Consider the following 14,370-nt stretch of genomic DNA (forward strand, 5'->3'; position numbering starts at 1 on the left):
TGCAGTATTGTGCGAAAGTACTACTTTAATGTACTTTTCAAGATGGAATGATTGCAGTGTTTATTAGGTTGCTTGATATTTAATAATCTCCATCCCCACATGTATTTATTCTGATTCGCTGTTTATACATTTTGTTGCAAAGTTTGCTCATCCAAGTCTGGGAGATGTAATGGGAGCAAATATCTCCATCATGTACTTAAGGATATTTTAGCCTTTAAACAAAGTTTTAAAAAAGATTAGCAAAGACCACAGGAGCACTTTTTTCATTCAATTTATTATGTTAGTTAAATTTCTATAGCAGGTGAGAGAACATAACGGTCACACAAGGGTTTTCTTGAGCATAGTTTTCAGAAGTCACAGTGTTTTAGACATGACGATGACAAAAGAAAGACGGAAGGGCCAAGAGGAAAACAAGGTGTAACAGTGACACATTCCTACACACCTTCTTCTTCATGGTCCTCCAACTGCCCCCCCACTCCACCCCCCCCCGCCCCCCCGCCCCGAAAATAATCCCTAAATGCAAACAGAACAAATCAACAAATCAAACTCGGCAACAAATAGATATATTTATATATAATATATATTTACTCTTTAAAAATAGAACTTCAGTCTAGATACTAACATCTGTACAAACTACAAAAATAAAATTTTAATATAAATAATTTATATGGCATGACATTAACATTTTTGTTGAAACAAACTACAAACCAATGCATGAGCTCCCCCCTCGACCTCCTCCCTATAAACTCCTTACAATGATCTGATGACGCCTCTTGGCTTTCTAGGGCCTCATCAGACTGTAAATGGTGCTTTTTTTTTCTTAATTATTATTCACAACTGCACAGTAGCTACTTAACTTTTCTTTCATTGTTACAAAAGAAAACGAAGCTGCCACTTAAAAAAAAGGATATGAAAGATTGAAAAAAAAAAAAAGATCTGCAAGTTTTTCCCTGCAATTTAACCTGGCAGTGATGAGACCATTACTTTTAAAAAATAAAAAAAACAAGCAAAGATAATGAAAATACCAAGAAAGAAAGATAGAAAATGTAATGTGGCATATATATGAGGTTTGTATAAAAAAAAAGATAAATCAGATATAAAATAAGCGATAAAAAGACAAAACTAACTCTGTTAAGCAGAGTTCCTTTGCGTACTGTAATAATACCTCATAGTTCATTGCACAGGGTCACAAAAACATGTGGCAACCCGAAAGCAGCCAGCAAAGAAAAAAAAAAAAATCACTCCCTTTCCACACTGGATTTTATAATAATTCCCTTTCAAAATAAGGTGATAAATGTGAACATCACCTTCGGTAGCTTACATAAACAGCAGAAAGAGAAAAAAAAAGAAATCCTTCAAGTAGATTAAACTGCAGAGGACATCGGGGGCACCCAGACAATGACAAGCTGCCAGCATGTTGGCATAGATATCACATTGAACAGATGATGATGATGATGATGATGATGATGATGCTGATTTTGCTAACTAGTGCTTCTTGAAAAACATTCTGCGTCTGGATGCTGCAACATATTTACACCGAAAGAGAGAACATAATACTGAGCTCTGAATGCTGCGATAAACAAAGGGGGGGGGGGGGGGGGAGGTGGGAAAAGGCACAATGGTTACTGAAAACAGTATCTGCTGTCTAATTCTCAGCTTGTACAGTGCACACTGTGACAGAGAATATCTATAAAATACAACAGAGTGTGTCAGATACAGAGGATCTCACAGTATAATATTGTGTACAAAGTTTAAAAAAAAAGTGTATAGCCTTTAAAGGGGAGGAAGAGGGGGTACTGCATTTTTAAGGCAAATCACTTAAAATTACTTTGAAGTGTAGCAGCAAAAAAAGAACATAATAATAGAAATAAAACACTGACCTTGTATGTTCAATAGCCTAATATCTTAATAAGATCTCACTTTTTGTTTTTACATATAGCACATTTCTTATTCTATACACTGCAGGGGAAAAACAAAACAAAAACATCAACCACCCCACAAAATAGTCTTTTACATCTGAACTTTTACATGAGAGTATACCCAAGTTATACAGTACTCTTTTAAATAGCTTCCCTCTTTTTTTTTTAGTATTAAAATATATACTCATAGATTTACATAATTCTTAAAACGAGTCAGTTTTTCTTAATATGTCCTTGAAATAAATCTGACTCTTTTATTGTGTGAAGTCTATGTACAGTTTAGAGTTCAAGACGTGACGCCATGTTGCCATCAAGGTGCTCAGGGAAGCAGCCAAAGAGTGGAGGCAGGATGTGGCGCGAGAGTCTAGCAATCTTTGGCTGCCTGGATCCTCAACCCACCTGCGACAGAGAAGAAGAGCAACAAGACAGAAGAAGGCGGTTAGTTGTCGTTGCCTGAATCCAAATGAGGAGAATGCGAGTGGTTAAATCTAGATGGTCTACGTGTGTCTCACCTTGCGTCTTGCTGAGCTGGTGCTCTGTGTGGCCCTGTGGTGCCTCCAAGTCCTGGAGCTCTAGAGAGTCTCTCTTAAATGAGGAAAAGTTTGTTTTGTCACCATAAGTCCTCTTAGCAGCCTCGAAACAGTCCGACTCACTGTCCGTGTCAAAACCTTCATGCATGTAGCCTTGGTATGCCGCTCCTGGCAAGGTTGGATGCACTGCCACAGTCACAGATGCTGTGGCTGTTACCATGGTAACGGCCCCCCCAGCTGAGCCTTGTTGCGTTGGCAGGGCAGAGCTGCTACTGCTGTAGCTCGGCCCTTTAGTCCTGTTTGGCTGAGGCCCTCTGCCTTTCTTAAACCTGTGGCTGCTTTGACAAGTCCTGCCAGGAAAGTGTTGGCCGGGCCTCTGCTGGCCCTGCTGTTGGTCCTGCTTGGGTCCGTCCCAACATGTGACCTGGGAGCTTACAGGTGCGTTGTGTGAAGGTTCACTCGATGGTTCTATCCTTCCACTGCTTCCTGTTGTGTTTTCTCTGAATGGCTTCACCACCTGTCACAAATAAACATTATTTACTGTCAGAAAAACACACAGCATCAATCGAGATGTTCACATCAAGGATTTAAACGTTCTCTGGGTTGTCGTGCAGCGTACCGTGAGCTTGGGGAAGCTTGGATTCTTGCTGGCCTCCAGCAGTATGTGAGATGTCGCGGGTGGAACGTTGGTATGCGATGCTATGTATGAGCTCCGGTCACAGTATTTATAATCCTCCTCCACGATCCCTGATGTGGAGGTCATCTCCGAGTAATACTCCGAATCAGATGATTCTGAAAATGCTTGCTGACGTGCCGCCCGTGGGTTGTGGTGGCCCGTGAAATACCCGTGGTGGGCCATTGGTGGAGGCAGCGGAGGCTCCGGGGAGGGTGTAGGCAGGCGGCTGGCATTGTCAACTGGGGTGACCTCAGCTGGAGGGCCCATCATGGACAGGAGGACCGGAAGGAGAACCAAGCCATTCAGCATTCCCAAAACAGTCAGGATAGCCAGCACAGCAAAGAAATACCTGAGGGAGGAAAAGGAGGAGGAGGAGGTGGAGGAGGAGGGCCGTTAGTTTGAAAATAACACTGACACAGTCGGTTCAAATTAAAGCTGCTGCATCTTATGTGCTAGAAAAAAATAACTAATTCCTGTTTTTCTTGCAGAAGCAATATTTGAGCTGGAATTATAGGAAAAAAAATAATGATAGTAAAAAATTGTCTGCAATCGACACTAAGCTCGGACTTTATGATTTCAAAATTGAGATCAAATTGAAATTATAAAGACTGGTTTTGAAACTGCAATAATAAGTCCATTTTTGTGTGATATTAGTGGGGGATACGTATCAAACGCATACTCTTTGCTTAAGTGTGTAGAGTATGAAGCAGGACATCTGCAGCACCTTCATACTTCATCTAAAATTGAAAACAAACTGATCAATGAGCCTTTATGAATTTTTGCGCCTTTCTGCGATTTGTATATTGCAGTGTTTATTGCAATTTCTATTACATTTCTGATTAACTGTGTAGCCTGACACTGAACAGGCGTTTATGGGCACATATAGTTTCACAAAAATGCTTTACGATGTTCCCTTCAGCATCTTAAAGTATTTAGCTAAATTTGACATGGTAATTTTATGCATTTTTCCAGTTAAATTTTCCTAAATACGTGACCCAACAAACAATCACAATGCTCTTATGTGTCATACATGCAAAGAATACAAATAGTTACTGTATACAACTCCAAATACACACACACACACACACACACACACACACACACACACACACACATAGTTGGCACACGAGGAAGGGAAGTAGCTCAGGGGGAAGAAGTCAGGGAAAGCCCAGTGTTTGTGTATCAAAGGAGGGGGAGGAGGTGGGGGGGCGGCAGTGGTGCTGGTGGCAAATCTGATTCCCGCTCATTCCAACTAAAACATGCTTTGATGCCTTCACTGTTGCTACAAGACTTTCTCTTGCTCTGTTTTTCACCCCGCGAGTAGGTTTTCTTGCGTGAGTGCGTGACTGCGTGTGTGTGTGTTTATGTGTGTGTGTTTGTGTGTGTGCGCGTGCTTCTTTAGCAGAGCTCCAAGGAGGCCAGGGGTGGAGGCAGGCCACAAGAAAGAGCTCCCCAAGAAAATTAGAGAGGACTCCACTTAAACACTAACAGAAAGCAGAACGAGAGAGACAGTGACATGCTAACCACTCGCCAGACTTAAAGAGGTAAAAGAAAAAAGAGGGGTGTTGGGGAGGGTGGGGGGTGTTGGAATGAAGAAGAAAGCCAACAAGGACAGGGATAACATGCCTCTCTTCTCTGAATGGACTACTACTCTGATTATTATTGCTACTTAACTCGACAAAGGTCACTGTTAAGGAAAAGTTCATGGTTTGCATGTTGGATGATTTGCACTTTAGCCCCGACACTCTTTCTAATATTCCTCTTTCTTCTTTAACTGCTCTCATTGTTTTCTTTATCAGGAGTATGTCATCTTTTCCTTTTGCTTATTCTACCCCAAAAACGACACTTCTCTCTTGTCAAAAAAACAAGGGGGGGGGGGGCGAGACTTTAGTGGGACCTCCAACAGCGTCTCAGCGTTAGGAATTCTGTTGTTTATATAAACTGTAATCTTTTCCATTCGTTGTCAGGGCCTGGGGAGTCGTGTGTGTGTGTGTGTGTGTGTGTGTGTGTGTGTGTGTGTGTGTGTGTGTGTGTGTGTGTGTGTGTGTATGTGTATGTGTGTGTGTGTGTGTGTGTGAGAGAGAAAGTAAGTGTTTACATGCCTGTACATATATGTCTGTCTGTGTGCATGCATGTGTGCCCACCATCTGTGTGTGCTTGTTTGTGTGTGTATGTGTATGTGTGTGTGTGTGTGTGTGTGTGTGTGTGTGTGTGTGTGTGTGTGTGTGTGTGTGTGTGTGTGAGAGAGAGACGATTCAACGCTGAAGTAAGTGTGCTGTTTATTCAGTGCATTACAAGGCCAGGAGATGTTTACAGCAGTTTATTTATGATAGTCCCAAGCTAGCCAATGCTGGCTTGCCCCATTCAACAGACCACAAGACCTCCAACAGAGATACTACACCCCTCTGTCTCGCTTTCTCACCTCCTCCTCAAAAAACAAAAACAAAACTTAACCCCAATTCTGAACATTTCTCCTTATTTACACCTTTAAATCAAACTAATGGACCAGTCATCTAGAATCTGTCGTCCCACCCACCAGGATCTCATAGCGTTGTAAAGAAGCCACCCTCAGAGTACTTCTGCTCCTCGCTTAGCTTCTGTCTCTGTTTCTACAGAAAAACGGTGCTTTTTATGTCATGGAGGCCTGCTGCAGTCTGTGAGCTCAAGGTTGTGGTTTCGGGTTTTAGGCCGAGACCGCATTCAGTTGAAAAACATTGAGCTATTTGCCTTTTTTCCACTCTGACCATGAAACAGTGGTAGAAAACACACACATACACACACACACACACACACACACACACACACACACACACACACACACACACACACAGAAAAGTACAGAAACACACACACAGTGTAGTGATGTCTGTTGGTGGGCTACAGACCATCTAACAGGCTGACCAGTTCAAATTTAGCTCAATTTTTTATTACAGCACCCAGTATGGAGGGAGAGAATGCCAAACAGATGATGGGAATTTTTACAGATTCCTCTGTGTGTGTGTGTGTGTGTGTGTGTGTGTGTGTGTGTGTGTGTGTTTTTGAGAGAAAGAGAGAGAGACAGGGAGAGCATGAGAGAGAGAGACACCACCCAGTGGGTAGCAGAACACTTCCATGTTTACGAGCAGCTGCTACACACCCTTGATGTTTTCCCCATTTGTTGTGCTTTGAGGTTGGGCAGAGGGATGCGTGCGTGCCCAGAGTGACAGAACCAGGTGCATATTTGTGACCGTGTATCTGTGAGTGTGTGTGAGTATGTGTAACATTTCCACCTGCATACACCTCTGACCCCCCACAAGGCTTCCTCCCATCCTACAGTGAGGCTAGACAACTGGCTCCATACACTCTGTCACACCAATGGTGTAAAACCAAAACATCTTCTGAGGGCAACATATGGGCCGTGGAGGATGTGTAGTAGTAGCACACACACATACATAAGCACACAGTCAGCATTTCATGATGTGTCAAACACACAGCGTCTCACCTCATGATGAAGTCAAACTCGGATCCTGCCAGCATGAGAACGCCCAGGAGCGTGGAAATGGCTCCATCTACCACCGGGGCAAACATGTGCTCCAGAGCCACTGCCGAGCGCTTGTTTCTGTTGCCAATGGCTGTCAGGAAGCCCTGCAAAAGGCGCAAAGGTGGGGAAGAGAGAAATGAGTTGGAAATCTTGCCCATCGCTCAGAACTTATGCTTGTGGTGAGGCTTGGCGTGCATCCAAATTCCTGTATTTAGTTTTGTTGGGGATCACGGCGTTGCACTACAATCCAGTACACCATCTTAGAACGAGGCTGCCAGCAGGAATCAGGTAGCCAGAATTGTAAATTTCCAGAAAGATCTTTTTCATGCTTATTTAATGCCTAACCATTAAAACACATTCTGATATATAAAGGAGTCCAAATCATTGAGAAAAACACATCAAAGACCATAATCAGAGCAAACCATTCAAAAGTGGAGACCGGAATCATGCTTTTGATGCATTTGCTGAATTACCAGTGCAATATGAACGGTGAACTCCACTCCGATGCCCACTGATGCGATCAGAATGACCACGGGTATGGCGCTCAGCTTGATGCCAATCAGCCCCATGATGCCAAACAACTCCACTGTCATCATGGCCAAGATAAACACCTGATAAGAAGAAACACAAAAAAAGTGTCATTGAGAAAAAGCACGAGAAAGACGGAACAAGCAAGTCATTAAAGAATAAAAGCAACACCAGTAAAAGCAAATTTGTCCTCCCTTAGTAACTCGGTGGAGCCCTTTTGGCTTTTCACCCCACACAATCTTTGACCCTGCTCTCAGGATCTCAACCGTATGGCATCAAATTACCCACCCCAGGGCTAATACCATCCCCTTCTCCATCCCACCATCCTCCTCTTCCTCCTTCTCAGAGGTGGTCACAGTGATTGACGGGCCCTGACGCCCACTGAACCACATGTATATCTGTCTGGAAATCAAATTTTTGCAATGGATAGCAGCTCACTGTGGATATTTTAGGGTTTATGACACTGCAGGACCACATCTAAATGATGCTAATGTCCTAAAAGAGAAAGTGTTATTTGAGTGTAAACTGTGATATAAACCAGCCACAACAATTTTTACAAAACAAGAAGGGGGGAAAAAAAAGCTTTCCCGAGCAGTGAAAGCTTTTGATCCCTGCAGGGCCTCTGAGCCGGGGCACGGTTAAATTGGAAATGATAAAAGCCGTTTTACTGCTCGACCACATACGGGCTGGGTGAGACCCTCACAGGCGAGCTGATGCTTGGAAACTATATCTCTCTCTGTCAAAGGAGATTGTGTTGTGTTTCTGTCTCAATCAGGGCTGCTGGGGACCACTTTCTTAAATCAAATACATTCCTACTGAAACTGGAACTGTTGTTGTGCTACCCTTCAGTCCCCCTATGTGTGTGGATATACATTTTTTTTTGGGGGGGGGGGGCATTGGCTTGTGTGTGAAATGTTCTCCAACCACTAAAAACTCAGACTCTTTCTGTCTCTCTAGCTCACACACACACACACACAGAGCTCTGATGGATGGGTTGAGCAGGCCAAGGTCACGACTGGGCAGATCTGTCCTGTCCCCAAGTCTCTCCCTCTCCCTCTGACAAAAGCAGTGATGGAGTTGGAGGTAGAGGCTTCAGGAGGGCAAAGCCTTTCTTGCTCCTTTGCATTTCCTTTTCTATGGCCTGGCCCAGCCTACATTAGAATGACAAAGCTTCCCGTATGTGTGTGTGCACTGGCCCTCCACAGAGAAAAAGGGGCCCCCCTAGACAGCGTTATTGAGCTGTGCTGAGAGGGGTGAGAAGAAAGCAGGAGGAAGACCAGAGGGAGGAAGGGACTAATGATGTTGTTGAGGTAAGATGAGGTGGAAAATATGCAACAATTAAATTACCACAGGTAAAATTGAGAAAGGAACTCACGATGATGCCAGCTGTCCAGGGATTGAGCAGAAGAATAGCACAGACCAGGAAGGTGCACGCCAACACCACACTGATTGACAGCAGGAACCAGTGTCTGAGGCCTATGTACTGCTCCCAGAACAAGAAGGGGTAGCCATTTGGGTAGTTGAACACACCCTTGCGACTGAACTCGTCACAGATGGAACGGACGCTCTCTATGGCTTCCACAAAATCGCTGGCTTGCCGAAGTCCGTTCAGGTAGAAAGGGAACTGCGCAAACTCCAAAGGCTCTGCAGCTGGAACTGCAAGGAAGGAGGTGGGATTGAATATGTAAGCAAGAAAACAGCTGATGTTCCAATGACAGAAAATGTATATATCATACTTACTGCGCAGATTCTCCCCAGTGGTGTCGTACTTGTCGTGAATCCACTCTCTGGGATGAGGGTAGAAGTTAGCCTGGGAGGCAGCGTAGCCCAGAGGGTCATTACTGACCCACACTGTCAGGTAAATATAAAACACCTCAGGGGCAATGAGACCTTCTCCATCCACCAACCGACGAGAAGTCAGCTAGAAGAGAAGCAATCGTGCATTGAGTTTGTGCAGGAAGACGTCAGCGGAGATGTTTGCAGTGGGGTTTTAGACCTACCTGGCTGTAGTTAAAAGGCTCTTTTTTGGAACCGGTCTGGATGAGGAGCTTGTACGCCAGAGCTCCGTCCTCTGTGCCGTTGCGATAGCTGTCAGAAGTAATCCTCCCCGCCAGCCAATCAGCATCAAATGCTGCCTGAAGACCTGACCAAAAAAAACAGTGATTGTCATTTATAAATATGATTACTTTGAAGCTCTGCGTGTGTGTGTGTGTGTGTGTGTGTGTGTGTGTGTGTGTGTGTGTGTGTGTGTGCGTGTGTGCGCATTAATGATGAAAATATCAAATTTCCTCTTCTGTCTCGTCCTTTGCAGCTGGCTTTGATTGACCTGTTAGCTATTACTTCCTCCTGACTGGGCCTCTGACATGTCCTAGCCTGAGGACACACAACCACACACACACACACACACACACACACACACACACACACACACACGCATATACATACACATGCAAAGATAACCTATGACCCCACCCCAATCCATCTACTACACCACCCCTTAGCCCAGGTGGATGGGGGTAAACAGTGTGACTGAACTTTCACTCACCCTTCAAACATTCTTGCCCACAGCGCACACACACACACTCACACACACACATGCACACATTTCATCCTTGCACACCTGCAAACCCTCCTTTGAACTGTGATGTCATGATCAATAAAACTCATTTACTTCCTGACTTACTCAATAAAACAGAAATCTTACCTCGGAGCCAGTCGTGGAAGTAGTGCAGCCACATGCGAGGCAGTTTGTTGTCGCTGTCTCGAACCACGTATCTGATGGAGTTAAAGGCGTTGTGCAGCTGGATCAGCAGCCTCTGTGAGCGGGCGTAATCAAATCCATCCATAGTCACCAGATACATGTTGTAGAAGGAGAAATATTTGAACTGGGCATCGATGAAATCATACTCCTTGGTGTCGCGTGGCACTATGTCAGTCAGATAGAGGCCGTCGTGCACCATGGTGGTCCCGTAAAGGCTGAGACCCAGGAGGCCCAGGAAGAGAACAACCACAATGGCTTTGCTCTTAGGTTTGAGGAGCATGGGAGCATATTTTTCCCTTGCAAAATGAGACAGGTTCCAGTGGAGGAATGGGAGTGGGACACATTTTTTTCCTGATTTGGAATCCTCCACCTGAGCTAGGAGGTCCCGTGTAGAGCTGGAGGTGGGTGTGAAGAGCTGGGAGCCGTAGGGATCTAGCACAGAAGTGCTGGTGGGTGACGGTGTGATGGCTAGAGGGTGAAAAGCACACAAAAATGTCAAAACCTCAATAGAAATGTTTTGGACAAATGAAGAAGCTTCATGTATCTTTATTCACCTTGAGGTTGGGTGGTGGGGCAGAGGATGATGGAAGGAGGGCTGGTGGAGATCTGAGAGGTAGGTGGCAGAATGGTGACGATATGCTGGCCGGCTGCATCGCATTGTGTGAACGCCTGCACCGTAGTGGTGATCTGGGTGCTGGTGGTGATAGTCGACCCCGCAGCGTACTGATGTGTGTGCGCAGTTGTCGGCGTGTGTGGCTGCTCGCCGGCATCTGACAGCTCATGAGGAGAGAGGTGGATGATGCGGTCGGAACAGGGACTGTACAGGCAACAGAGTACATCCAAACGCTTGTCCTCGCGCCGATGGAGGTCCAAACTGAGGATGGCGGGGAAGATGAGCAGCACCATGGCGAAGTTAAACACGACCACGATGGCCGCCTGGAGGGAGAAAGAAAGACAGAAGGAAAGAGAAAAACAAAGTGAGAAGAGCTGGAGAACAGCATGTGAAATTACAGACACCCTACCCCAGCTGGGGAGAGTCAAGGCCCCTTTATTTTTTTAGTATCTCAGACCACAGCCCAGAAAGTAAGGAAAAGCTCTAAATCATCAGCCAGGAATACTGAGCAAGCCAGGCATGGAGAGGGATCGAGAAGCAGAGAGAAGAAAGAAATGTGCCAGAAAGGAAAAACTACTAGAAAGAAGGAAAGGGAGTGAGAGAGAGAGAGAGAAACCGAGGGGGGAGAATATATGTATGTTGCGAGTCTGAGCAAAACCATCACCACCACCTCCCCACTCACCCCAGCCCCTCAAGCTGACATTCTAACTGGCTGTGGTTTCCAGTGTGTGTATGACTATGTGTGTGTATTTGAGTGTGTTTCAGACCACCCACAGTTAGTCACAGATCAGAGCAAACCGCCTTGACGGGCCAGTGATATACTGATCCACTCCTCCCTCCCTTCCTTTCTCTCTGTCTGTGTCTGTTCATCACTCTCTTTCCTCTGATTATTCCACATCTCACACACACACACACACACACATACACACACACATGCATGCACTGAAGAAAAAGGTTGGCCCTGTAGGTGCAACAGCAATAAAACCATGAACAAAGGCATGAATAAATGTCACCTCTCCTAAGTTATATCTCTCATTTTCAAAGGAGCCTCAGGCCTCTTGGTGAGCGATTGTGTGTGTTTATTTCTGCGAGCATGCATGTGAGAGTGTGTACAAAACGTACCTGCAAAGAGAACGCTCGCAATGCCGGGATGGGTACAAGAGCAGCCATGAAGAAGGCGATCATGTTGTTGATGGATGTAAGAGCCACACTAGTGCCAGTACGACGCAAACAGTCCCCGGTTCGCTCCTGGAAGGAAAAAATAAAATGAGTAAAATAAATAGAAGATAGAGGAGAGAAGAGGAGAGGAGGAGAAGAAGGAAGGAAAAGAGAGGAGAAGGGAGTACCTTAAAGGGGATGTTACTTCCAGCCTCTGTGAAGGAGTGTGCCAATAGAAACATGTCATCCACACCAATCCCTAGTGCCAGGAAGGGAAGCACCTGGGATGGGAAACACATCAATGGAGAACAAAGGTTCCGAGTGAGCACGAAGAGTCAGATATCAAAACCTAGGCTTTAAATCAAAAGAGGAACCCCCCCTTTTAAGAACCAGCCTCATCGTAAACGAAAGCATGCAGTATATTGTACCTGTGTGGTAGCAGCATTGAAGGAGAGTCCCAGCAGGGAGCAGAGACCCAGCCCCGCAGCTACTGACAGGGCCACCAACAGCACCCCAGCCAGCCCCACGGCCCCCTGGGATTTGGCACAGTCCCACCTGAGCATGGTAACGCAGGCGTAGGCCAGCTAAAGAGGATACATGGTAGGTTTTTAGTACTACTGTCAGAGAATAATACTGTAATATTTAAGTGATGAACCCATTACAATGCTCACCATGAGAAGGTATCCTCCGGCCACCCTGATGACGCTGACATCAGAGAAGGATTTCATGATGTCATTGAGGGTAGTGGTAGAGAAAGCGTGGATAGACTGGCTGGAGTTGGATGGGATACTCTGATGTACCATCTGAGAGAAAAACATCAATAAATGATCACAAATCATGACAACATAAAAAATTGTTTTTAAAAATCATGGAGAATAATGAGCACACACAAAAACACACAGTACTTCATCAGCTTTTTCAACACCGCTATCTTTTAGGGCCTTAAAAGAGAGAAGGGCCCCCCATCCCTTTGAAAAGGGAACATGAGTGTGTGTTTTTACATGTGCTAGCATGTGTGTGTGTGTGTGTGTGTGTGTGGATGACAACTGAGGAGTAATGAGCACAGATGCCAAAGGTTGTAATGTCAAAGGTGAAAGGGATGGGATCACATGACTCAGGAGGCTGCCTTCTCCCCTCGGTGCCACGAAAGGACCAAATCCGTGTACCTGAGGGCATTTCGTCATTGTATTCTTTCCCAAATAAATCTATTTCTTAAATATGGCACAGAGAGTTGGGTGTTCCTGTCAGTTCAATATCTCGTCTTTCTATACATCCTTCACCATCCTCCCTCCTTCCCTCTCTCCTTATCCTCGCCGTGGTGGGTGTCAGCTATCACAGCAACAGCTTGTTCCTATAACTAGGGCCCTGACAGAGAAAGATGATTGGCTTACCACACACACACACACACACACACACACACACACACACACACACACACACACACACACACACACACACACATATACACATACACACGCATACATGCTTTCATGCTTTACAAGGAAACTGCAGACTGATGGAATTCAGGCACTGCTGAGACCCACGCAGCACGTGTGTGTGTGTGTGTGTGTGTGTGTGTGTGCATGTGTGTATACACAAAGAAAAGGAACATGGAAACACCTCCTCATTTTCATCATCCTATGTGTGTGTGTGTGTGCGTGCGCGTGTGTGTGTTCGCATGTGTGTGCATGTGTGTATGTGCGCGTGTGTGTGCATACATGCTCCTACCTCCACAAACCTCCGTTGCCAAGACTCCAGGATGGCGGTGGCCTTTTCTTCATTCCAGTTGATGTCGTGGATCTCGTAGTCATCTTTAAAGTGCTCATACAGCTGCTTAGGACTCATTAACAGGAACATGGTTTGGAGAGCTTCCGCACTACAAAATCCACGCACACACACACACACAGACACACACACACAGACACACACTCACTTTAGACTTCGAACACATCATGCAAACATTTTTTAGGTAATAAAAATCACCCAGTCTGAGTTTTTAGCTGACAGGAGCACAGCTGTCTGAAAACAGTTAAATGCAGGTGTCATTTCTTCCAGGGTTACCTGCTTGCCTGCTCGCCTGCCTGCCTGCCTGCCTGCCTGCCTGCCTGCTGGCCTGCCTGCCGGCCTGCCGGCCTGCCTGCCTGCCTGCCTGCCTACCTGCTTGCCTGCCAGCCTGCCTTCCAGCCAATGTAAACAGCTAAAAGCAGGTGTTATCTAGTCTGTCAGTTGGTCTCTAGGCTATGATCCCAGATGTCCTAAAGTTTTCTTGGCGCAGCGAGCAACAGCTCTGCTCAAAATGGGAATGAAATGATCATAAATCATATCCAAGAGAAAAGTGTGGCTCTTGCGGATGGGACGGGAATCCTCTTTCATTCAAAGGCTCTATTAGGCCAGTGAAGGTCACAATCTGGGCTCTGACCCAATGCTGTCACTCCATTTATATTTGCTATGCTTTTCAACTCAGTTAAAGTCAATAGCAAAAAAAAAAAGACACTACACAGAATGTCCTATAAGGAGACTTAAAGAAAAATGTGTTTTTCTTTCTTCCTCTTCAGCACTACAAATGTGTAGCAGGGGGCTTTATGTGGCTGTAAGTCATCTTTAATTGGCCTATGCTGGACCCGGGTCATGCAGGAAACTGATCCCTCTGGGTACGAGGCATTCC

At 45.4% G+C, this 14,370-nt stretch overlaps 1 protein-coding gene across 1 annotated transcript in view; it reads right to left on the reverse strand.

Annotated features, from left to right (window-relative positions):
• Window positions 1–263: 263 nt before the first annotated feature.
• The window catches only part of ptch2 (patched 2), a 28,229-nt gene continuing 14,122 nt past the window's right edge, over window positions 264–14,370 (reverse strand). Inside the window, exons 9-23 of the mRNA XM_086203613.1 lie at window positions 13,434–13,581; window positions 12,377–12,508; window positions 12,134–12,289; window positions 11,894–11,986; window positions 11,670–11,795; window positions 10,489–10,870; window positions 9,878–10,402; window positions 9,174–9,316; window positions 8,914–9,094; window positions 8,549–8,829; window positions 7,119–7,256; window positions 6,607–6,749; window positions 3,069–3,474; window positions 2,432–2,966; window positions 264–2,318 (exon numbers count right to left, since the gene is read on the reverse strand). Coding sequence (XP_086059739.1) covers window positions 2,284–2,318; window positions 2,432–2,966; window positions 3,069–3,474; window positions 6,607–6,749; window positions 7,119–7,256; window positions 8,549–8,829; window positions 8,914–9,094; window positions 9,174–9,316; window positions 9,878–10,402; window positions 10,489–10,870; window positions 11,670–11,795; window positions 11,894–11,986; window positions 12,134–12,289; window positions 12,377–12,508; window positions 13,434–13,581 — 3,424 coding nt within the window. The 3' untranslated portion in view covers window positions 264–2,283. The remainder of the gene's footprint in view (window positions 2,319–2,431; window positions 2,967–3,068; window positions 3,475–6,606; window positions 6,750–7,118; window positions 7,257–8,548; window positions 8,830–8,913; window positions 9,095–9,173; window positions 9,317–9,877; window positions 10,403–10,488; window positions 10,871–11,669; window positions 11,796–11,893; window positions 11,987–12,133; window positions 12,290–12,376; window positions 12,509–13,433; window positions 13,582–14,370) is intronic.

Source organism: Aulostomus chinensis, chromosome 5 (assembly GCF_037954235.1).
Source record: "Aulostomus chinensis isolate RoL2024-O1b breed Wild chromosome 5, RoL_Achi_v1.0, whole genome shotgun sequence".
Taxonomy (NCBI): domain Eukaryota; kingdom Metazoa; phylum Chordata; class Actinopteri; order Syngnathiformes; family Aulostomidae; genus Aulostomus; species Aulostomus chinensis.